The sequence below is a fragment of the Puma concolor genome, chromosome B3, assembly GCF_028749965.1.
Source record: "Puma concolor isolate L17-30 chromosome B3, mPumCon1.1.hap2, whole genome shotgun sequence".
NCBI lineage: Eukaryota > Metazoa > Chordata > Mammalia > Carnivora > Felidae > Puma > Puma concolor.
Genome location: NC_141672.1, coordinates 77,131,061 through 77,153,151, shown reverse-complemented (window position 1 = coordinate 77,153,151; position 22,091 = coordinate 77,131,061). Strand labels below are relative to the sequence as shown.

The window sequence follows — 22,091 nt, the reverse complement described above, 5'->3', positions numbered from 1 at the left end:
ACATTAAATCTATTAACCATCAATTTGTTATCGTCGGTTGCCTAAAGTTTTTCTTATCTTTCCCTTACTGCATTCTCCCGTTCTCACACAGGGGGAAATAAATCCCAAAACTTGAGTTCTCCAGAGAGAAAAAGAAGGAACGCAGGTAGTTAATACATCCAGAAATACCGTTCCCTGTCTAGCGCGCTTTTCTGGAGGCCCTAGGAAATGGCCCACCCTTGCCCCTAGACTTCGGAAGGCGGAGACCAGTCCCAACGCTACCTCCAGGTCACCTCGCCTCCAGCTCGTTACCCAGGCACCAAGGTCCTGGTCCCATCAGCGTACACCAACTCTCCGAGGTGATTTACATATCGATTTTTATTGGCTACTGGAAGCACTCGCTCTCTTCATTGGCTGACGCTGCGCCGTGCCGAAGCTGCGCGGAGGATGTGCGGGTCACAGGCAACAGCATTTCCGTTTCCGGCTCGCCTCCGGTGCCATGGCGACCGCGAGGGCAGTGAGACTTCTGCTGACTTCAAGCAGATGGCGTCTCGGCCGTAGAGAAGTTCCCCAGTCCCGCGTGAGTGCCTACTTTCCCTGCCCTCGGAGAGACCCTGGATCTCGAAAATAGCTCCGCTCGGAGGAATAACGCTCTTAGGAGCTCCTCCCTTAGCAAACGCCATAAGCCTCCTTTCTGCCCCGCAATCAGCACGTTTTTCCCGGCTTGCAGGCGCTCGCAGCCCTTGTGCCCGGCGTATCTCAGGTGGATAACAGCTCCGATTTTCTGGGGAAGAGGCCCCATCGCCGGCACCCCGGCATCCTGCAGCTGCCATGCGTAGAGCTGCCGAAAGCACTGGCTGCCGCCGCGCAGCTCCTCCTGCTGCGTGAGTGTCGGTGGGAAGGGGAGGCCCGAGAAGTAGCGGAAAGCGGGTGTGCATGCAAGTGATGTCGCGTTTCATCTTTGGCCCATAGAGAGCGCGATGCCCAATGTGGAGAAGCAGGTGCGGGCACTGACGAATTATCTCTGGAGCCGGCATTTACCTGTAGGGCCGGAGGAGTTGCAAAGACGGGCTGTGTATCTTGAGGAAAAATTCTTGGAAAACCCAGGTAGGGCTTGAGAATAAAGAGTAGACCAAATTGAAATATTGGTGGGAAATGAAGAGCAAGAAATAATTTTACTGTCTCTCAAATTGATACTGTGGTTTCTTGTTTCACTTTCTGGCCAGAGCAGTTGTTACAATGATGCCTCACTAGAAGATAGACTGTTTCAGAGGTTGGTCTTGGGGCTTTGGTAAAGGTCAGTGAGGTGCTTCGGTATTTTGTCAAAATCTAGATCTTTGGGTTTTTTTCCTCTAAATCCACTGGATTCGGACTAAGTTTTTATTCAAGTGAAATAAAATCCCCGTATGGCTCCCTGTCCAGTACAAAAGCCTTCTTCGGGGATAAGAGAATGAATATTATTCCTCAGGTTATTTTCATGATTACCTTTATTTTGTTTATTTTTAAGTGTATTAATTTTTTTTAGTGACCTGTACACCCAACATGGGCTCGAACTCACAACCCTTAGATCTAGATTCACATGTTCCTCCGTCTGAGCCAGGCGCCAAACACTTCTTTTTAAAAGAGAACAAAACTTGTGGGATAGGGCTAGTTGAATTGCATAAACTGCTGTTAGAGGCAAAATACTATCGGGTACATTCTGGTGGTGATGATGGCGGTTGCTGTTATTCTTACCTGAAAGTTTTCTCTAGGTTTGGCTTCTCTCTTAAGCGCTGAGGTTTTGCCTCCGATGGGAGTTGCAGAGGAATGGACAGGCAGTATATTCAGCTATTGGATCTGAGCCATGTTCTTCCTAGGTCCTCACTCCCAGTTCTCGTTCTCACCCCAGATTTATCTCAGTCAGAGGAGAAACTTCGTGAAACGGTGCTGCGTGCCCTACGCAAAACTACATACCATTGGCAAGAACTGAGGTAAGGAGGATTAGAAGAGCTACAGAAGAAAAAAATCTTTAGGAGACTGGGGAAGTGCAATTATACAATTCATATTAGAAAAGGCTACTGGTTCATAGCTCAAGACTCTTCCCTTTTGAGGACTGAAAGTGCTGAACTGGAAGAGCTCTTTTCAAAGATTTCATTTCCTAAAAATCTAAAGGTTAGCGAGGCCATGGAGGTTATTTCGCAGTCGGTATGACTCTCTGGTTTGTTTTTGTTTTTGTTTTTGTTTTTGTTTTTTTGACAGCTACAGTGAGAAACTGAGCCTGGTGTATATGGCAGCAAGACTGGATGGTGGCTTTGCAGCAGTCTCCAGGGCATTCCATGAGGTGAAAGCCCCTCAGCTTCCAACCTGAAACCTTTTACCATCAGTTCCTTTATTCATAAAATAGTCTTCTGGGGTAGGGTTCTTGGGACTTGGCATGTGATTTTTTTTTTTTTTTTTAAAGAGGCTCTCTTTATCCTCTGAAAGGATTTTGTGACCCAAGAGAGGTTTAAAATCATTGTTTTAGGAGGTTCCATTCTATAAAGTATTTACATTGAATATCAAAAAACATTCACATCTCATCTCTGCCGAGGTCCCCTAATTCATATTTACCAAGGCCCTAAATAAGTGTCCACTTACGCCACTGTGGGGTGTTGTATATTTCTTCAGATCCAGGCTCGAGTTCCAGAGTTCCAGCCCCAAACCTTACTGGACTTTGGTTCAGGTACTGGTTCTGTCACTTGGTAAGTATCTTTCTGTCTCTGTCAATTCTGGCTCTAGAGAGCCATGTGTACAACATTCCAAGAGACTGGGAAACCAGAGGGAGAATAGGAAAGTTGGGAACTGGAATGTTTCTTCTCTGAGATTCAGTATGGCATAAGAAGGTATATGGGTTAGGGCCAGAACTTAAAGAAAGTTCAAGTGAAAAAAGACCCATGTTTAGAAAGATAAAAAAGGAAAGGAATTTAGTCTAGGGCATATCACCAAGATTTTTTTTTTTTTTTTTTTTTTTTTGCCTACAAATAGTTTTTATGTGTCTGCCCCCTTTTTAAAGAGTTATAAATGAAATAAGAAAATAACATTGGTAGTTTTTCCAACTGTTGTAAAATAATACTCTGTTTCCCAGGGGTGGGGTTGGTGGCAGAGAGGTGTCCTGTAGGGATGACTCTTTATCATGAAAATTGGCCATTTATATTTTGCCATCTTAGGGCTGCTCACAGTACTTGGGGCCAGAGCCTACGAGAATATATGTGTGTGGACAGCTCAGCTGCTATGTTGGATTTGGCGGAGAAGCTGCTGAAAGGTGAGAAGAAAGTATAAGGAAGGACTTTTTCAAAGTTGAAGGAGTTAGGCAGAGAACTAGAAAGAGTGTTTTACTGGGGAGTAGAGGAAGGCTCAAAGTTAAAAATGAGTCTGATTTCTTTCCAGTGTTATGGTCAAGCAGAGGCTGGTGGAGGCCTTTGCTGGACTGTGGATGGTTTGGGTAAGATTAACAGGGCAGGTGACCCAATATTTTCTTACCCTATTGCATCTCACCCTCACCTAGTGCTTTTCTTTATTCTTAGGACCATGTTTCTTATCGAGAGATCCCTTCAGTGTATACCTATACAGTCCTAGTTGCCACGTCTCTGTTTTACTCCATAGGTGGCTCAGAATCTGGGGAGCCTTATGTTCCAGGTGTCTTTTTCAGACAGTTTCTACCTGTATCACCCAAGGCAAGTGACAACATTTAGAGTATGTTAAATGTGGAATTTGGCAGACAGAAAACTGTAGCTTCAGCTCTGCTACCCAGCACCGAGTGATAGAAGATAAAAGAGAACAGAAGAAATATCAGAGGATAGAACTTTGTTACAGTCTTGGAAGGGGAGCCAGGGGGAATGTCAGGTCTATTCATGTTTCTTATCTTGGTTCTCAGGTACAATTCGATGTGGTGGTATCAGCCTTTTCCCTAAGTGAACTGCCCAGCAAGGCTGACCGCACTGAGGTAATCCACACCTTATGGCGCAAGACAAGTCATTTTCTGGTGAGTTGAAATTGCTTTTTCCCTTCAAGTTGTTTTTTGTTTTTTTTTTTAAGTTTATTTATTTTGAGAGAAAGAGAGAGAGAGCAGGGGTGGGGCAGACAGAGAGGGAGAGAGAGAATCCCAAGCAGGCTGTACATTGTCAGTGCAGAGCCCAACAGGGGACTCGAACTCCCAAACTGTGAGATCATGACCTGAACTGAAATCAAGAGTCAGATGTTAACTGACTGAGTCACCCAGGCGCCCCTCCCTTTAAGTTTAAAGCAGCTTCATTGGTTTCACCTATTTCCTTCTCTCCACTGGAACTTGTGTTCATTCTTAACCATTTTCTCATGCATAGATCCCTTCATCCCTCTTTTAGGGTCTCATCCCCATCTTATATGGGGCAGGCCCTTTCTTTTAGGGCCCCCTCCTCCCATCTGCGAATGTTCTTACAGAGCTGCTAACATTTATGTTTTCATGTAATTCAGGGCTTGTGCTTATTTTCCTTTTTTGTGAACAGATATTGGTAGAGAATGGAACAAAAGCTGGGCACTCCCTTCTCATGGATGCCAGGGACCTGGTCCTTAAGGTAGGATTCTTCTTCTTTCATAACCACCCCCAATCTGTCACCAGTTATTGCTACTCCCTTAAAAACTGAAGAGACTCTGTTGTACAATGGTAGGGGTGACTCTCAGGATATTAGGCATATGAAGTCATTACGACATGTTATGGGGATTAGCAAACTAGGACCTGTGGATCAAATCCAGCCTGCCACCTGTTTTTATAGGAACCATGCTTATTGGTGTGTGTGTTGTCTGTGGCTGCTTTCACACTATAAATAGCAGAATTGAAATAGTTGGGACAAAAACAGATTTTACCTGTTCTCTGGGCTTTTAAAAAAGAAAAAGTGTGCCAACCCCTGTCTAGGGCATCACTAAGCCAAGAACCTTATCTTTTGGGGACAGTATGATCCAGTGTATAATCATAAATTTAATCGTCCTGGAGTGGGTTCTTTTTGAGAGTGGAGGTTGCTGACAAGGGAGAGCACCACACTATGTGCCAAGTTCCTGCCTTTCTCCTGCTACAAAGAGAAAGTTCTTTGTTTGGAGTATTAGAGAAGCAGCCAGCTTAACTCAAGGAACATAGTTAATAAATACCAGAATTGAACGTTAAAGGAGTCCTCACTTTACTGAGTGCAGAGATTGAATTATGAGAATAGACCCCTCAGACTTAATATTTTTTTTGGGTAGGCTCCACTCCCAGCATGGAGCCCAACGCGGGGCTTGAACTCACAACCCTGAGATCAAGACCTAAGCTGAGATCAAGAGTCAGACACTTAACCCACTGAGCCACCAGGCATGCCCCCACCAGCTTAATTTTTTTGGTTTTAGGGCAAAGAGAAGTCACCTTCAGACCCTCGACCTGGCTTTGTCTTTGCTCCAGTGAGTATTATTTCTGCCTTTCCCACCATGCAAAGATCTGAACTCAGCTATGGCCAGGAAAAGTGAGAGGGTAAAGCTAAGCCACCCTATACTATTTTGTGTCCCTATCCAGTTTCTTTCTTAGTTGTTCCCCTGGCCCTCCCTGCCTCCTGCTCCTGTGCTCCCATATCCCTAGCCCCTCTTGACTCTATCATTCTGAGTTTTTCAGTTGTATGATCTCTGTGGTTCGTTTGTCTTACCTCATGTCTTTTGTGTGTGTTCACAGTGTCCACATGAACTTCCTTGTCCCCAGTTGACAGCCTCTAAGCCCCTGGCCTGTAGCTTTTCTCAGGCTTACCACTCCATCCCCTTCAGTTGGGTATGTATCCTGAGAATGTTGCAACAGGGTGAAAATAGCCTGGGGGAACAGCATGAAAAAGAGTTGGAGAAGTCAGAGAAGAGCCTGGAGATTTTCAAGCCTGAATGTGCATGGCTTATGAAAAGGCTGCAGGGATGGGGGGGGGGGGGGGACAGTTTTTTTCCCATCTCTTTTTCCTCCAAATAGTCTCTATGTCCTTATCTTAGAATAAGAAGAATCTAAAAGAGGAAAAGTTCTCCATGGTAATTCTTGCCCGGGGGTCTCCAGAAGAGGCTAATCGTTGGCCCCGTATCACTCAGCCTGTCCTCAAACGGCCACGCCATGTGCATTGTCACCTGTGCTGTCCAGATGGGCATATGCAGCATGCTGTGATCACAGCCCACCGGCATGGCAGGTATAAAGGGTGTGACCAAAATTAGGGGGAGGAGGCAAGACCCTGCAGCCCACACTGACTTCCCTTTTCCATAGGAATTTGTATCGCTGTGCTCGTGTCAGCTCTTGGGGAGATCTTTTACCTGTGATCACACCTTCAGAGTCGGAGCTTCCTCCGTACCCTGCTAAAGATCTCCCTGGAAGTTGACGAGGATGCATAACAAGTATTTGCTTACACAGGCCTGCCAAGGGTGAAGGTACCTGGTATCCAGGATGGGAGTACTCGCAGCCCTATGTATCTGTTTGAATTTTAATAATAAAAAGTTTGCAAAGAGTAGAAATGGATCTTGTGATTCTTAAAAGGTACAGAGGTCAGTTGTCATGGCCTATCCTGTGACGAAGAGAATCCTCAGATGTTCAGTGCCTGTTTCCCATACAGATCTCAAGCTCACCTTCTCCCATAAGAGTACTGTTCCCTCTGCCAGAGACCAGGGCTGCCCAGGGAAGTCACCCGAGGCAGAGAGGTGGGGAGAGCTGCCCCCAGCTCTCTGAGCACTGGCTCAGCAGATGTCATGGTTGTTAGGTGGCCACCTGAACAGGGGGCCAGCAGCTGCCTCACCTCTGTGTTTTTCTCCCTCCTTTCGTTCTGTCTCTCTCAGGGTCCATCAGCTCCCCAGTTTGCTGGATATATTTTCCTCAAGTGTCAGTCCTCATCAAGACTGAATTTTCCATCTCCCCCCACTGCAGATCCAGGCAGGACCCTTCAGTTTGCTTGGTTCATTTCTCAGCATTCCCCGAGACCTTCCTGTTTCAGAGCTAGAGCAACTTTCCTTGTCTTAAAGTTCTCACCCCTCTACCCCGATACACACAGTCCCTGACTTACTTACCATGGCTTGATTTTCAAGTTTTCAACTTTAAGATGATATGAAAGTGATACACATCCAGTAGAAGCTGTACTTTGGATTTTGAATTTGGATCTTCTCTCAGGTTAGCGATATGTGGTATGATCATCTCGTATTGCTGGCAGGCAACTGCCTGCTCCCAGGCAGTCACGCGATAGCGACAGTAAACGGCACCCTTAGAAGCATTCTGGTTTTTGCTCTCAGTACAGTATTTGGTAAATTATAAGGAATTTCAACACTTTGTTATAAAATAGACTTTGGTTAGATGATTTTGCCCATCTGTGGGCTAATAGAAATGTTCTGAGCACAGTTAGGTAGGCTAGGCTATGACTGGTAGCTGAGGTGTACTAAATGCATTGTCAGCTTAGGAGGCTTAAGTATGTAGCCCCATCGTACATTGAGGAAGATCTGCATACATCCAAAAATAGGCACAGTCAAAAGCTGGAACAGCATCAGTGTTGTAATACTAGAAATCTCAACTTCCCCACTAGACATTACCATGCCTAGAGCTATTTTTCTGGGGTTACAGGAAAGGGGAGTCCGCTCATCTAGTTTCCACAGAATGGTGGGTGGCAGCACCACCTCTCAGCCCCACCTCCTTACCTGAAAGTGGCCCCAAATCCCCTCTGAAAGGGGAGGGTTCAGATATCAGCATAACCCATGAGACAGGGAGTGGGGTGGGGTGGAGAGGGTATGGAAGTCTTAGATGAAGTGTCTTGAATAAGGCAGGACCAGGTGTCCCCAGTACAAAACAGCTGGGAAGGCCCTCCCCAAACTCCCATTTTGGATTAGACCAGCCCCAGGCATGAACTAAGACTGTCCACAGCATTTGGATTAGTCATGGCAGCGAAGAGAAGAGGACCTACAGCACAGGCTGTGCCTGGCAGGGAGTCTGGAGTTTCTGGTTTCCAAGTTCTGGAAGGCATGAGCCAGGGGAGGGGCCTCCTTGTAGGGGGAGGGCGGGAATCTGGGGCAAGGCCCCAGTCAGCTATGCAAGGCTGCGCAAGCAGAGGCAACACCGAAAAGGAGGAGGATCCCAAGAGCCTCCTGAAACTCAGGAGAGGAGCTACTCCAGCTTTGACCACCTAAGACAGCACTCCTCTGAAGATTGTAACTCCATTTGCCATCCCGAGGCCTCTGCTCACCCTGTACCCCAAGGATGGAACCACTACTGGGAGTAAAAATTGGCTGCGTGTTTGCCCTGCTGGTTCTCACTCTGATCTGTGGCCTTATTCCCATCTGCTTCAAATGGTTCCAGCTGGATGCAGCCACAGGTATGGCCCTGCAGCACATGTCCCCATGACCTAATCCTGACAACAACCCTGTCACCCCGTCCTGATGCTTTGCTCTGATTCTCTCATCATCCCCAAGCTTGGGGTATTGTGTGCCACTGTCTCTCTCTTGTCACCTTTTCTATCTCACTGCCAACTAGATTGTAACTTTCCCCATTTTTAGGTCGTCACCGCCGGGTCCTCAGCCTCCTGGGCTGCACTTCTGCAGGTGTTTTCCTGGGAGCAGGGTTCATGCACATGACTGCTGATGCCCTGGAGGGAATTGAATCAGAGATCCAGAAGTTTATGATGCAGGTGAGCAGCAGAAATGCTGAGCTGCAGAGCCAGGAGGCCAGAATGATGAGCAGAACCAAGGGAGGAAGGGAGAAAGGTGACAGAGTTGAGGACCAGCAGGGAGGGACAGGGAAGAAGACAGCTCTCCTGTGGCGTGGTGAAAACAGGTTGGACTTTAAGGAAAGCAGTGGAGCTGAAGGGGCAGGACAGGAAGCTGAGCTCCATCTTCCATTGATTGCTGCTTTTTTCACCCTAGAACAGGACAAAAAGGGAGGGAAGTGTTTCTGATGATGCCGATTCAGCACAGGTAAGTATCTCCTGCCAGTCCCTCCCGGGAGCGGGAGTGGAGCCGAAACTCCTTTCCCACCCAGACCCTTTTGAGGGAAGTATGTGAGGAGAACCAGAAATCCCCTCTGCTCCTCAGCTCAGACATCACAGACCAAAGAGGAGCCCACCCAATCCTTTTGGGTTTGTGGACGCCCTAAAAAAACTCTGCTTTACTCTTTCATTCTTTCTCTGGACCCTTTCACATGCCACACATTCTTTTCCCATTTTTCTAACCCTATCACTTTTGTGTCCCCTAGTCCCTCAAGGGTGGTGGTTGTCACTGTCCATACCTGCTCTTGGCTTCATTCCCCTGCCCTTCTTTCTGCACCATAGGCCACATCAATCTGGAAACATTTGAAGCAGATGGTAATAAGGCCACTGGCCAGAGTGAGAGCCGGCCGGGCAAATAGCCAGATTTTACTAATTGGGCACAGCCCCACATTTCCCATTCTCCTTGGTCTCCCACTCCCATGGCCACCCAGTGTACTTTCTTATCTTCCCTTCCCACCTCACAGCCCCTCTTTCTGTTCCTAGATGGAGTATCCCTATGGAGAGCTCATCATCTCCCTGGGCTTCTTCTTTGTCTTCCTTTTGGAGTCGCTGGCATTGCAGTGCTATCCTGGGGCTGCTGAAGGGGTCACAGTGCAGGAGGAGTGGGACGGGGCTCACGTCCTTGGACTCCACAGCCATGGACCTCTCCCCTCCCCCTCAAAGGGTCCCCTCCGAGCCCTTGTCCTCTTGCTCTCCCTCTCCTTCCACTCAGTGTTTGAAGGTCTGGCTGTGGGGCTGCAGCCAACAGTAGCAGCTACCGTGCAACTCTGTCTCGCAGTCCTGGCTCACAAGGGGCTCATAGTGTTTGGAGTAGGACTGCGGCTGGTGCAGATAGGCAGTGGCTCGCGATGGGCCACGCTGTCCATCCTGTCACTGGCTCTCATGTCCCCCCTGGGCCTGGTCCTAGGACTGGCTGTGACTCAGGGGGACTCTAAAGGGGGGCGTGGCTTAACCCAGGCTGTGTTAGAAGGTGTGGCAGCCGGCACCTTTCTGTATGTCACCTTCCTAGAAATTCTGCCCCGGGAGCTAGCTGGCCCCGAGGCCCCTCTGGCCAAGTGGGGCTGTGTAGCTGCCGGTTTTGCCTTCATGGCCATTATTGCTTTGTGGGCCTGAGAGATTCCTGATTCTTCTGATGGACCTATCTACAATGGCCTTCCTGCCCCTGGGAGACACTTCCCAGACAGCTTTGGCCCTCAGATATTTCTCTACTGAGACTAAGTGACATTCACTAGGCATCGTCCACATGAACTGGACCCCAGCTTTTCCCTACATGAGATGCCATTTCTCATCCAGGACTGAGAGAAAGATGTTTAAGTTGAGTGCCTATAAATTGGAGAATTGATATAAACACAATCACTCTAGATTTGACTCCTGTCCCATTTATGCTACTGTAAACAATAAAATGTCCATTTTACCCTTCCCCTTCAGCCATGCTATACATCTTTTCTGTAGGTTGCCTAGGAGCTGCCCAGTACAGGAAGTGGTGGAATGGGGAGTGGAAAGGGAGAATGGACACTGGATGGGGTATTTTCTTCTGGAATCCGGGCCCCTAGACATTCTGTCAGTTGCAGACCATGCCCTCCAAACATGGCAGCATTGCTGAAATTCCAACAACCTGCTCCTGTCTTCCCCACAGGTGTTGAGAAACTGAGCCAGAGTTCCCAGCATTTAGAGAGAAGAGGTGTAAAAACAGAAACCACGGGATCTAGATTTTTTTCCTACACTAACCACACCCACGTCACTCCCAGTACCTATTATCAGTCAACTACAGTGTGTCCAAAAGACTCATGAGATCAGGCTAAATAGAGCCTCCTTTCATCTGGCTTTTATTTTTCACACTGAGCCCTGTGTGGCCTCGAGGATGCTATTGCTCTCCTTTGAGCCCCTGTCTCCATCCAGCTACCTGCCTTGAGCTGCGGGATTAAGAAGCAGTGTTTAGAGAGGGAGAGAGGCGCCAGATAAATGCCTAGGGCGATTACTTGGCTTTGCCACAACTTAGTGGCTTTCCTTCTGCCTGCTCTACCTGCCCCTCTGCCTCCGGCCCCTCCCAACTAGGCCATCTGTCTTTCAGTTCAAGTAGCCCCTACACTGTGTTACATCTCTTAAAAACTACCAAGGACAAATACGGAGCTAATTATCTGCCTGTTACCCAGCCCCTTCGCCCATGAATTGGAGGAGTATTGCAGACTTAGTGGAGAAGGAGGAAGAGGGGCGCCTGGGTGGCTCAGTCGGTTGAGTGTCTGACTCTTGATTTCATCTCATGGTTTGTGGAATCAAGCCCCACATCAGATTCTGGGCTGACAGCGCAGAGCCTGCTTGGGATTCTCACTATGTCCCTCTCCCATTCATTCTCTCTCTGTCTCTGTCTCTCTCTCTCTCTCTCAAAGTTAATAAATAAACATTTAAAAAAAAGGAAGAGAGAAGGTGTACCCTGTGAACTCACTCTCCCCACTTTGCCCCTTCTGATGTTGACAGTTGCAGAAGCCAAGTCACCTTCACATTGACAAGGTCTCCCGAGTTTCCTTCTTGCCAGAGTTGTCTCCAGTCCATCCCATTCCCCTCCCCACAAACTATGATACACAAACCTCCTCAGAAGCCCAGCTTACGTACCCAAGGATGAGTGAGAAGGCAAGGTTCAGGTACAACTAAATAAAAATGTCTGATACAAGAAACCATTTCCCTGAAATACCATCCTATTCTGTTTTCCCATCAGTATTAGGTAACGTAATATGTACTCAGAACAGAGCCTCAGATGTAGTAATAATAATAGAGTCTCCACACAGAGCACCTGCTATGTGCCAGGCACTGTGCTACTGCATTCACAAGTATGATCTCACCTTCCTGACCCTGCCAAGTAGGTATTATCCCTGCTGTAAGTTGAGGGAGACACATGCAGAACAGTTAAATACCTGATCACATAGCTAGGTGGGCTTCCAACCCATGTTTCTCTGATTTTAAGAAAAACTCAACTATATAGATTCTCTTCTTCCTTCCCTTTCCTTCCCTTTACCTCCCCATCCTATGTGTTAGGGTCTCAGAAGAAAGCAGAGAGCACATGGGTAATTGAGGCAAGTTTAATAAAGGGAGTATATAGGAAGGTGTGGGCAGGGTTTGGACAGAGCAAGGAGTGGATGGTGCAATCCCCTGGGGCTGAGAAAGAACATTCCTGTGCTTGGTGGCGCAAGTGTCCGCTGGGGGATGAGCAAAAACAAAGTTGCTACCCCGGCTGAAGAGAAGGGAACAGTTAGCAGAAATGAGAAAGGGGCGTCCAGTAAGAGCTGTGGCCTCAGAGGAGGGATACAACCAGTTTGCAGGGATCCGACCAGGAGGACACTAGAGGAGCACCCTCCCACCCTCACTCCACTTCTACTCTGTGATCTACTGCCAGGGTCTCTTTTTGCTCATGCCCAAAGCGAAGCCAAAGGACAAAATTGCCTGTTGGTGCATTGCAGGCATATCAGTCTTGTGAGGCACATAAATCTGGAGGCTCAAATCCAACATGCCATCGACTGTCTGCTAGTTTCAACCTGAGTGGTCTTGCCAGGCCTTTTCAAGGCTGAATTGGGAGGGACACAATTGTAGCTACTTCAGGTGGAAAGGATTTGCAGGACTACAGAAAGGAGACTTGAGGACATGGGACCCTGGGCTCCTCATATGTTTCTGGGTCACTGATGCTATCAGCATCTGAGGGAAATGAGCAGAGGTTGGGAGATTTCAAGCAAGGGTGAGTCATGCACGTTTTGCCTCCTCCCAGCCCAGGAGCCCTTACATTCCCTTTCAGCCACCTGTGCTTTCAGCCATCAGCACTCTCTTTCCTTCCACGGCCATCGCCTTTCCTTTCCCAAGACCTACTAACCAGGACAGGAACCATCTTGAGCTGGAACCATATCATATCAAGAGCTGGAATAAAGCTCGACAATGGCTCCCTAGAGAGAACATCAGGATCAGAAAAAGGAACAATCGGATCATTTCCAAAAGCTATGAATCCCCAGCGAGGAGTCAGAGAGGGCTATAAAGGAGCAGATGAAAGTGACTTTAAATGAGCTTGCAGTGAGGAAGGATGGAGTGAGAACAGGTAAGAGAGCCATGGGGAAGGAGGGAGAGCAGAGATAGCTGAGCCCTGGCAACTAGAAGCCAGATTCAGGAGTAAACTCTGACACACTTCATTCAGCCTTGACAGGTTGTAACCGAAAAACCTTAGAATCATGAGAGTTTTTAAAAAATAGAGGAAAGATGCAGGTTGGGGAAAAGGATAGAGAAGAAGCTAGTTGCAATAGTCACCAAAGAATTTATGTGGAAGTGTATTCAAGTCTCCTGAACCCCTGTGCCCTTTCCCCATCCCTTATTTTCCATCCCCACACATGTATTTTTTATATATTTAAACAGGAAAAAAAAAAGCCGGAAGAATGAGACCTCCAACTGCCCTCCCACCTAGAACCAACTTTCCACTTTTGCAACAATAAATGGTTCCCTGAAGTAACCCTTGGGAGCTCCCCCACCTTTCATTTGCATGCAGGCCAAGGCTTGGGTTTTTACAGTTGTAAGCTGACAGTCGGTGAAGAAAAGGAGAGGAGATGGGGCACAGCATCAAAGAGAATGGAGGTTAGTGAATATCCTGGGGCAGGATGGGAGGTCAGCCAAAGACGGGCACCTGTGAACAAGATGCCCCAGGAACAAAACCAGAGAGCTCCAGGCTAACTCCTGTGAGACAGTCCGTTCCACTTCACCCCTTTGCCAGTGTCTTGCCTCCCTCACAGGAGACAGTGCCCATAGGAAACGGTCCCTTGCTCCCGGCTTTAGAGTTCGAAGAATGGTTGCCAGAATCAGAATGGGTTGGTATGTGTGAGTGTATGTGCGCCAGCTGGTCAGGCACCCTCATGTTCCCTGCCCCCGCACCTGAGGGAGGAGCCCGTGGCCACTTGCAAAGGTGAAGCAAAAGGGGTGTGTAGACAGGTGGTACCCCCCCAGGCCCCAGTCTGCAGGGATGCTTAAAGAGGCCAGTTGCTGACTACTTCCTTTTAATTTCAATTTTGTTCAGAATTACTATCTTTAGATGTAGTGAATGTCAAATATAGAATGCATTCTACCTTTACTATTTATTTACCCAGTTTGGGGGAAATTCTGATGTTGGCAAGGAGAGAGGGTGCAAACAACGTAATTGCTCTGGGCACCATTTACCTTGACCACACCCCTGGCCTCTAGTGAGAACTGATTCTCACTTTCCATTTAGTACCAAAATCTCTAGAAAGGTGGCGTCTCCCACTCTGGCATTGCCCTAACTCTGTAAAGGAGTGCCCTCTGAAGTTTCACATCTCTCCCTCCTACTGCAGGATCAGTTTTGTGTGTACTTTCAGAGACTCACTCTTTCAAATCTCTTCATGAGTTCCAGACTTTCCAAGCTGACCCACAAGATTCTCATCACCGTAGTCTTCTAGTTTTATTCTCTTTCCCAGTAAACCCTCTCTTAGCTATCTTGGACTTCCATCCCTGAAGTCAGGGAAACACATCCCTTGAGAATGAGAGGAAGAGAGAAACAGGAGTCCTAAGCCTGAAGCAGAGACAAAAAGTAGGGAGTTTGTGATTCAGCCTTCTGTGAAGTCACCTCACCTCTCCTGAGCTCTGACCTTCAGAACAGGCAGGAGCCACAGACCGTGGCTTCCCTATGTAGCTACTGCATAGAATCACAAAGAACACTGGGAGATTTGGGAGGGAAACCGAGACTGGGGGGGGGGGGGGGGGAGTTAGGAAGAACCATGCCAACCACAGGAGGGCACTGCGTCCCCATGGGCTAGCCTGGAATGTCTAGGACCAACAAAGTGAAGAGGTCAGACAAGGACAGCGAACCCCCTCTCCCTTGCTCCCAGCAGAAAACATCTCTCCCTCTTCCTAGCTCTTGGGTTTCTCATGCTGACACATTTATAGGAGAGAGACACACAGTCACCACCATGTCACACACCACCTGCGTGACAGATACATACACACACACTCACACATGTACACATGGTATCCTCCCTCTTCTGAAGATTACCTTGCTAACGGTGTTCTCTGTGTGAGAAGACCTGCCTTCCTTCCCATAATGCACAGTAGCACCTTTTGCCAGGCAAGGCTGATGCTGGTTGGAGTTCTTTGCCTTTCTGTCACGTTTTGTTTACCTAGGAGCTAGTCAGTCCAGTGATTCCAATTGTGCTATTTCTTTAGGGTGGCATTAAAGCACTCTTTGCTACCTGCCCGGCATGAGGTCACCCAACACACTTGCCATCAACAGCTAGCTCTATAACCCTGCGAGTCACCTGAGACCCCAGCCCCCTCCAGTCCTGGCCTCACGCATTTATAGCAGTCTCAGTCCTGAGAGAGTGACGAAATGCTCAAGAGTCAGTAACATATTCCATGCCTCCCTTCCATGTCAGTGTGTCAGCACCAGACAGCAAGCTACATTAGTCCTCAGCTCAGTTTCATTGAGGAAAGCACATAATTGTGTGTGGAGTACTCTAGAAAGTACTCCGGCAAGTGACCTTGTAATATTCCATCCACAGCACTCTTAACAATAACACTGTAAAAAAGTACCTTCCCATTTTTTACTTTTTGTGCCCCAAGAGCCCAAGAATCAGCCTGCAACAGCCACAATATCTGAAGTCCTTTTGCTGAGTATTGTTCATACTTGTTGAAAAGCTTCTCAGAGAACCACAGTCTAAAACTCCCTGAATTCTTGGATTCATGGGGGAGTAGGATTCCTGAGAGGAAATCCTTTGTGTTCTTGCTCTCCTGAAGGAGTCTTCAGATTGGGGTCAACTATGACCAACCCAACCCCTGTAGTAACTGCGTGAGGCCTGGCCTACTGATTCTATTGAACCATCTAAAGTGGAATCTAGGGGCACCTGGGTGACTCAGTTGGCCAAGCGTCCAATTCTTGATTTTGGCTCAGGTCATGGCCTCATGGTTTGTGAATTTGAGCCCTGTATCAGGCTCTACACTGACAGTGTGGAGCCTGCTTGGGATTCTCTCTCTCCCGGTCTCTCTGCCCCTTCCCTGCACAAGTTCTCTCTCTCAAAATAAAGTTTTAAAAATTAAAAGTAAAATAAAATAAAATAGAATTTAGGTGACCCCTAGGGAGGATCCTGCAGGAAAGTGGTCACAAGATGTCCTTGGACACTTCAGCCAGTATTCTGTACTTCCTGCTTCAGATCATGATGTTGGTGACATCAACTAACTAATAATAAGTCCCATAAAACCTACATAGCTCCTCTCTCCCAAAACTTGAAAATACTATCAATATCAAGGACAATACCATCCTATTGGAATAGGGGCCAGTGACCATGTAGTCACGTTCTGTGAAGTGTCCATGCCATATCTGAGAAGAGAATGTGGTTGGGCAGGGGGTCATGAACAGCGGCATGATGCGGGCATACTCAGACAAGGAAGAATGGCACTCAGTTCCTCTACAGTTTATTATTACAGCAGAAATTGTGGGACACAGGAGGGCACCCTCCACACATAACACAGTGTGGTCAGAGCCCCAAGATAGCCCTTCCCACCCCTATGACAAGCCCCAAGCAGCCCTGCCCCAGCTTAGCTCCCTCCCCCTCCCACTCTAGACACACACTGTCTAGACAGCTACCAAAGTTAGTGCAGCCAATGGCCCCAGGCCCCTTCCTATTGCCCCAGCTCCGATCCTTCCCTCATACTTGCTCATTGCCCACCACCTCCCATTCCAACTTCCATTTCACACACTGGGTGTTTCTATACCATCCTGAGGACCATTAACCCACCAGCAAGCCTCCCCTGACACACATTCAGTTAGGTCCATACCCGTCAGAGATCTGAAGGGTTCATGAGAAGCCCTATCAGATTTGGTGAATGGAGTCCTGGCCCCAAGTCCCCCACCCTTGCAATGGGATAAGTAGGGAGAGTCTGGTGGAGGCACATGGGCAACTACAACAACCTCTTGTCCCTTATCAACAGACACCTAGATTAGGGAGAGGGGTACGTGCCCTCACCACCTTAACACCACAATGAGGGAGAGGGATACTTTAGGGGTCTGGGTCCCTAAGAGATATTGGGACATCTCTCCCAGGAGCTGAGGGGAATCACAGGTTAGAGGTCAAGGTTAGGGTAGCAATCAAAGATCAAGGTCATCTCCCCACATGATCTGCCCATCTTCCCTTACTCTGGCCCAGTGCCCTATGCACCTCCCAGGTTAGTGCTGGGGGAGGTGAGGGCTGGGTCCTACACCAGGGCAACAAAGGTCACTCAACAGGAGACCTCCATGGTATGCCCTGGAGGCCCTGAAGGGAGAGTTCCAGACTCGCTGCTCTGGGACAGGGTGCGAGAGCGGGACCGGTTGCCGTCAATGGATGCTGCACTGGTCAGGGAGGCTGTGCGCGATCGTGACAGGCGAGTCATGCAGGATGAGGCCACTGTGGAGACAGAAGGATGAGCAGGTAGGCATAAAGGAGGTGAGACAGAGAGGCTGGCAACTCAAGAGTGGGGTGCTTGGGTGAGCCGAGAGTCACAAATGGGGCTGGAGCGGGAGGTCAATGATTTGGCAGACGGTGGTAACTTCCAGAACTAGCCTGAAATGGTTCCCTTCCCCCACCCCCTCCTACCCACCCCCCCCAGTGCCCATCCCTTCCCCACTCCTGTGCAGCAATCACTGTTCTCATGATAGCTTCTGACTCCCATACTCACTGTAGCCCATGCCTTGCAGGAAGTACTTGAAGGCCTCGGTCAGCTTGCCTGGCTGTGGAAGTAAGAAGAGGAGAGGGGGACAGTGAGGTGAGGTTAGAAGCTGAGTTGGAGGGTTGCCTGGGTGACTCAACTGAGCATCTGACTTGATTTCAGCTCAGGTCATAATCCCAGGGTCGTGAGATCGAGCCCCACGCCAGGCTCCACACTGTTAGTGCTTGGGATTCTGTCTCTCTCCCTCTCTCTCTGCCCCTCTGCTGCTCACGATCTCACTCTCTCTCTCTCAAAATAAATAAATAAACATTAAAAAAGAAAAAGAAGCCAAGCTGGAACCCCAAGCCATGGCAGGTTAGGTGTGGAATGAGTGGCAAATGGATGAGCGACAAAGTGTATGGTTCAGAGTCACTAATATCCCATCCCATGGACGGCAGGGGTACTCACCTGAGTCAGCTGGGGCTGGCCTCCAGAGTCAGCCATCTGTGCAGGAGATAGAGACAACCATCCAGAAGACATAAATAAACGGAGCCATGCCAAGAGATAGAAAAGGTTCTCTTTTCCTTAGCCTCCCCACTCCAGGCCCTCAGGGTTTGCTTTCTTTATCCGCCCCACTTGCTCCCATGCAGGACCTGAAAGGCCTAGAAGCTAAATCTAGAGAGGATCTATGGCTCTGGACAGGGGGCCAGGAGTCAGGCGGGGTATGGAGTAGGGTTACTGACCTTGAGAAAAGAGGTCTGGGTGGGGTCCAGCTTTGAGTTACATTCCACCTGGAGTAAGCAGGAGGCTGAATGAATGAGGTCATACTCCCTGTGGCCCCTCCCTTCGAAGGGACCCAAGGACCCAGATCCCAGTTTCTTTCCCATCAGCCTCGTACCCATTTCCTTCTTACCAGGAATCAACCTCTTATGCCCCACAGTCACTCTCCCTGTTCCAAACAGAGCTGGCCTCTTGGCAAGATACCCCTCTGACCACCACCCTGGATCTCCAACCCTCCCTCACCCACCCCAAAATTCCCTACTGACCACTGCATCTTCATGGGGTGCTTGGTCTCCTACCACCAGCATCACAGGGCACCTAGAGGCATAGTGTCGGGAGAAGAGGGTAAGGCCCTGGTGCTCTGTCACCTGCCTTTTCCCAGAAGAGCAGTTAGACAATGTTTGACTCCAAAGAGGAGACGGTCTTCTGACCCTACCAAGACAATTCAAAGGGGGATGGACCTAGACAGTGAGATTTGCTTCATAGGACAGTGTGGGAGGTAACGAGAAAACTCCCTGTTAAAAGACTTTCCTTCTAAAGAATATAAGCACCTAGGGAAGATCCAGAGAGAGAGGCAAAGCTTTATCTCTTAACGTCTTACTTGAGGGTGACAGCACCTCCACGCTCAAGGTTCAGGTCTCGGCGGCTAGAGAGGGGTTCAAAGAGGAGCAGGAATGTTAGGCAGGCAATGCTGTCTATCCGGATGGAAGCCATCTCCTCCCTGAGGAAGCTCTCTTCCTCCCAGAAATTACAGTCAAATATTAATAATTAAAAGTGAGAAACAAGGGCATCTGGGTTGCTCAGTTGGTTAAGCATCTGACTCTTGACTTTGGCCCAGGTCACAGTTTATGAGTTCAAGCCCCACGTCAGGCTCTGCACTGACAGCGCAGAGCCTGCTTGGGATTCTCTCTTGCTCTCGCTCTCTTTCTCTCTCAAAATAAATAAAGTTAAAAAAAAAAAGTGGGAACCAAGGTGGCAGGCAGGCCTCAAACACAATCCCTATGGTCATTTTTGCCCCAGGTCTCTGGCCAGAGGTCAGTGAAGGGGGAGGAAGGGCACATGGACAAGAGACCATCTATCTCACTTCTGGGAATCCAAAAATCCAAGGGAAGTAAACAGAAGAAAGGGGGACGGCTCCATATAATTCATTCCACGGGGTCTGGGCCACAGCTGCCCCAGCTGCACACCAAATCCTGCCCTCCTCGCACTGTGTATGTCCCAGACTTTGCTCTCCTTCTCTGCACCTCCCCACGACCCCCAGCTGCTGCTTCTACATTTGCTTCACCTGTGTGCACACACACCACCCACTCACTTGTTGTAGCTATTCCAGTACAGTTCAATGTTGTCCAGATTGGGTGCATGTGTAATGATATTTCTGTACTTTTGTATCAACTCAGAATTTCCAGACAACTCCTCCTGAAGGAATGAAGAGAAAAAAAAAAATCAGGATTGAGAAGAGAAGTCAACAGTTACTGGATGAGAAGAGCCACGCTTTCCTCCCTCCCCAGACCCCGTCCCAGCTAAGGGAGTCACCCCAAGCATTCAAGACCCCAAGGTCCCCTCTACTTCCTCCAGCTTCCACAACCACTTACTTGGCTGAAGAGATGTCCAAGGATCATCTCCGGAATGGAAGAGGTGAGGCCTGTTAGCTATGAGGAAAAAGGGCAGGTGAGCAAGCTCAGGATACCATGAGGAGAAGAAACCCAGGCTACAAAGTGACACACACATCTCCCCTGCTCCACTCCCCTTTCTTGACATTCACAGGCCAAGCAGTTATGCTAGTAGAGCCTAACTGGACCCACGCAAGCCCCGCCCCACCAGACATCAACCCACAGGCTCCTCCAAACCTTGTGGGCTGCCCAATCCATCCAGCCCTTGGCATTGGGATCAATGTTGATGAGGACAAGACCTTCGACTGTATCCGGGTGAGTAAGCTGAGGAGTAGCAGGAGGATGGGAAATCAGAGGCTGGGCAGGGCCTTATTCCTTCCCACTGAGCTCCAGCCAGTCTTAGGGGCCCATGGGGCCTGCCCCCCACCCCCTCCCCACAAACACATACTATTAAACCACACTCTCCTAATCAGTCTGCCATGGGCCTTAAACCTTGTCTGGGTTGCTTTTGTGTTTTTGTTTTTGTTTTTATTTCTTACAGCATATCGTGACAGGATGTAGGCCCCAGCTCCAACACCAACTCCAATTATTGTGGAAAAACTGTGAAAGAGAAATGCATGTCTAATGGGCCCTGGTGTCCAAAACTTTGGCTTTTCAAACTCCTCACCCTCTCTCCCAAGGCCACATGCACAAAGGACAGAACACCATCTTCCCTTGAGGGGTGCTAAAAGGGAAGGCGCCAGGGAGCTAACAATTGACACTGGTAGTCAGTGTAGGTCCCTGAAGTCTATCTTCAGCTCTCTTGGGAAGCCAGGGTCTTGAAAAGAAACACCCATCCCCCAAACAACCAGCCACTTGTTTTCCTACATAGCTCTGTGTCCATTCTCAATTCTCAAGAGCTAGTTCAACTTGTTCTGTTTTAGTTCCTGGTTCCTCGTGAGAAACTGGGAAGAAGGGAACTTGAAGCAAGATGTTAAAAAAAAAAAAAAAAAAAAAAAAACTTCAGTGAACAACAGAGACAATGGGGGAAACAGAGCCAACAAGGCAAACCAGAGCTGCCCATGGCCCGGGTGCCCAGGAAAAGCCAAGCCGGGAGTCCTCTGCACTCAGCATACATACCACAGAGGCTCACCTGGCTTTCCCTTCCTTCTCCCTCTCTCCCTCACACTCAGGGTGTGAGGGCTCCAGATCACCAGGTGTGTGTGTGTGTGGAGGAGGGGAAGTAGGAGGGAAAGACAAGTCCATCTGGCTCCTTGAAATTATGTCACCCCTCCACTTCCTCCGACCTTCTGAATCAGAGAAGCCCCTCCTCAGCCTAAGGCAGGGCCACACATAACCCCTCCCTTTCCTGCCTCTATCCATTAGGGCTACTCAGCTGATTCAAGTCCATTTCCAAACCTACCCCTTCCTCTCAACAGTCAGGTGGAGGCATGGAGGAGGAAGGATATATCTAGGACAGAGCCCACAACCCGTCTAGGAACCCTGGTGGACACAGGAGATCTAAGGGCACCATTATGCCAGACAGAGAGAGAACTACGGTTTGGAGGGGTACCCAGGCTTCTCACTTTAAGTACTGCAGGATGCAAGGGATCATATCTGCCAGCTGGTCCAGAGATGGGTACTGATATCTGGGGAAAAGAAGAATGTTAAGGAAAATGCCAACCTGTCCCCGCTGCCCCGCACCTCAGGGTGTCCTATCCATCCTTTCCTGGAATCTCCACTGTTTCCTCCTCCCCTGAGTCCACTCTTCCCCACACCCCCTGTGCCTCACAGCCCAGTGAGGAAGGAGGGAGCTAATTCTCACCCCAAAGGGAACACAGGAGCCCCCTCTTCCATTCCAGGGGCATCCACATGAACTCGCACGAAGTTCTGAATGATTTCCTGCATATCTCCGAATTGAAACAGCGGCTGGAAGCAAGATTTATCTAAAGAGAATCCCCATCACCCCGATGGTAGAATCAGCCAGGGAAAAGCAACCCGAAGTCAGAACCCACCCTCTTTCTTTCATGCCATAGTCAGAGGACAGAACCTCCCCTTCACATGCCACATGGGTGCTGACCCTTCCCCATCC

General features: G+C 48.8%; 3 protein-coding genes and 1 long non-coding RNA gene across 9 annotated transcripts in view; 2 read left to right on the top strand and 2 right to left on the bottom strand.

Moving 5' to 3' along the window:
• The first annotated feature begins 433 nt into the window (after positions 1-433).
• On the top strand, positions 434-6,471 carry METTL17 (methyltransferase like 17). The gene is made up of 14 exons (XM_025919602.2): positions 434-559; positions 710-863; positions 952-1,086; positions 1,868-1,949; positions 2,218-2,299; positions 2,626-2,699; positions 3,165-3,259; positions 3,601-3,671; positions 3,872-3,979; positions 4,479-4,547; positions 5,350-5,400; positions 5,666-5,758; positions 5,965-6,152; positions 6,227-6,471. The coding sequence occupies exons 1-14, from the start codon at positions 479-481 to the stop codon at positions 6,336-6,338; spliced, it is 1,395 nt and encodes a 464-aa protein (XP_025775387.1). The 5' UTR covers positions 434-478; the 3' UTR covers positions 6,339-6,471.
• On the bottom strand, positions 4,478-7,508 carry LOC147580118 (uncharacterized). The gene is made up of 2 exons (XR_015252544.1): positions 7,018-7,508; positions 4,478-5,797 (listed from the first exon to the last, which is right to left on the bottom strand). It is a non-coding gene; the product is annotated as an uncharacterized LOC147580118 (long non-coding RNA).
• A 536-nt stretch (positions 7,509-8,044) lies between these two features.
• On the top strand, positions 8,045-10,394 carry SLC39A2 (solute carrier family 39 member 2). The gene is made up of 4 exons (XM_025919771.2): positions 8,045-8,306; positions 8,488-8,618; positions 8,854-8,904; positions 9,459-10,394. Exons 1-4 carry the CDS (start codon positions 8,192-8,194, stop codon positions 10,086-10,088), a joined length of 927 nt encoding a protein of 308 aa, XP_025775556.1. The 5' UTR covers positions 8,045-8,191; the 3' UTR covers positions 10,089-10,394.
• Positions 10,395-16,402: 6,008 nt separating this feature from the next.
• Positions 16,403-22,091, bottom strand: part of NDRG2 (NDRG family member 2) — an 83,953-nt gene continuing 78,264 nt past the window's right edge. For 5 of the 6 annotated variants that reach the window (XM_086710233.1, XM_086710232.1, XM_086710231.1 and 2 more), the window contains 12 exons: positions 21,825-21,945; positions 21,586-21,648; positions 20,560-20,620; positions 20,258-20,344; positions 20,003-20,059; positions 19,723-19,826; positions 19,012-19,056; positions 18,677-18,728; positions 18,374-18,421; positions 18,099-18,134; positions 17,661-17,712; positions 16,403-17,389 (listed from right to left, as the gene is read on the bottom strand). In XM_086710233.1, coding sequence (XP_086566359.1) covers positions 17,223-17,389; positions 17,661-17,712; positions 18,099-18,134; positions 18,374-18,421; positions 18,677-18,728; positions 19,012-19,056; positions 19,723-19,826; positions 20,003-20,059; positions 20,258-20,344; positions 20,560-20,620; positions 21,586-21,648; positions 21,825-21,907 — 855 coding nt within the window. In that variant the 5' untranslated portion in view covers positions 21,908-21,945 and the 3' untranslated portion in view covers positions 16,403-17,222. The remainder of the gene's footprint in view (positions 17,390-17,660; positions 17,713-18,098; positions 18,135-18,373; positions 18,422-18,676; positions 18,729-19,011; positions 19,057-19,722; positions 19,827-20,002; positions 20,060-20,257; positions 20,345-20,559; positions 20,621-21,585; positions 21,649-21,824; positions 21,946-22,091) is intronic. The other variant, XM_086710235.1, reaches the window with a different exon arrangement.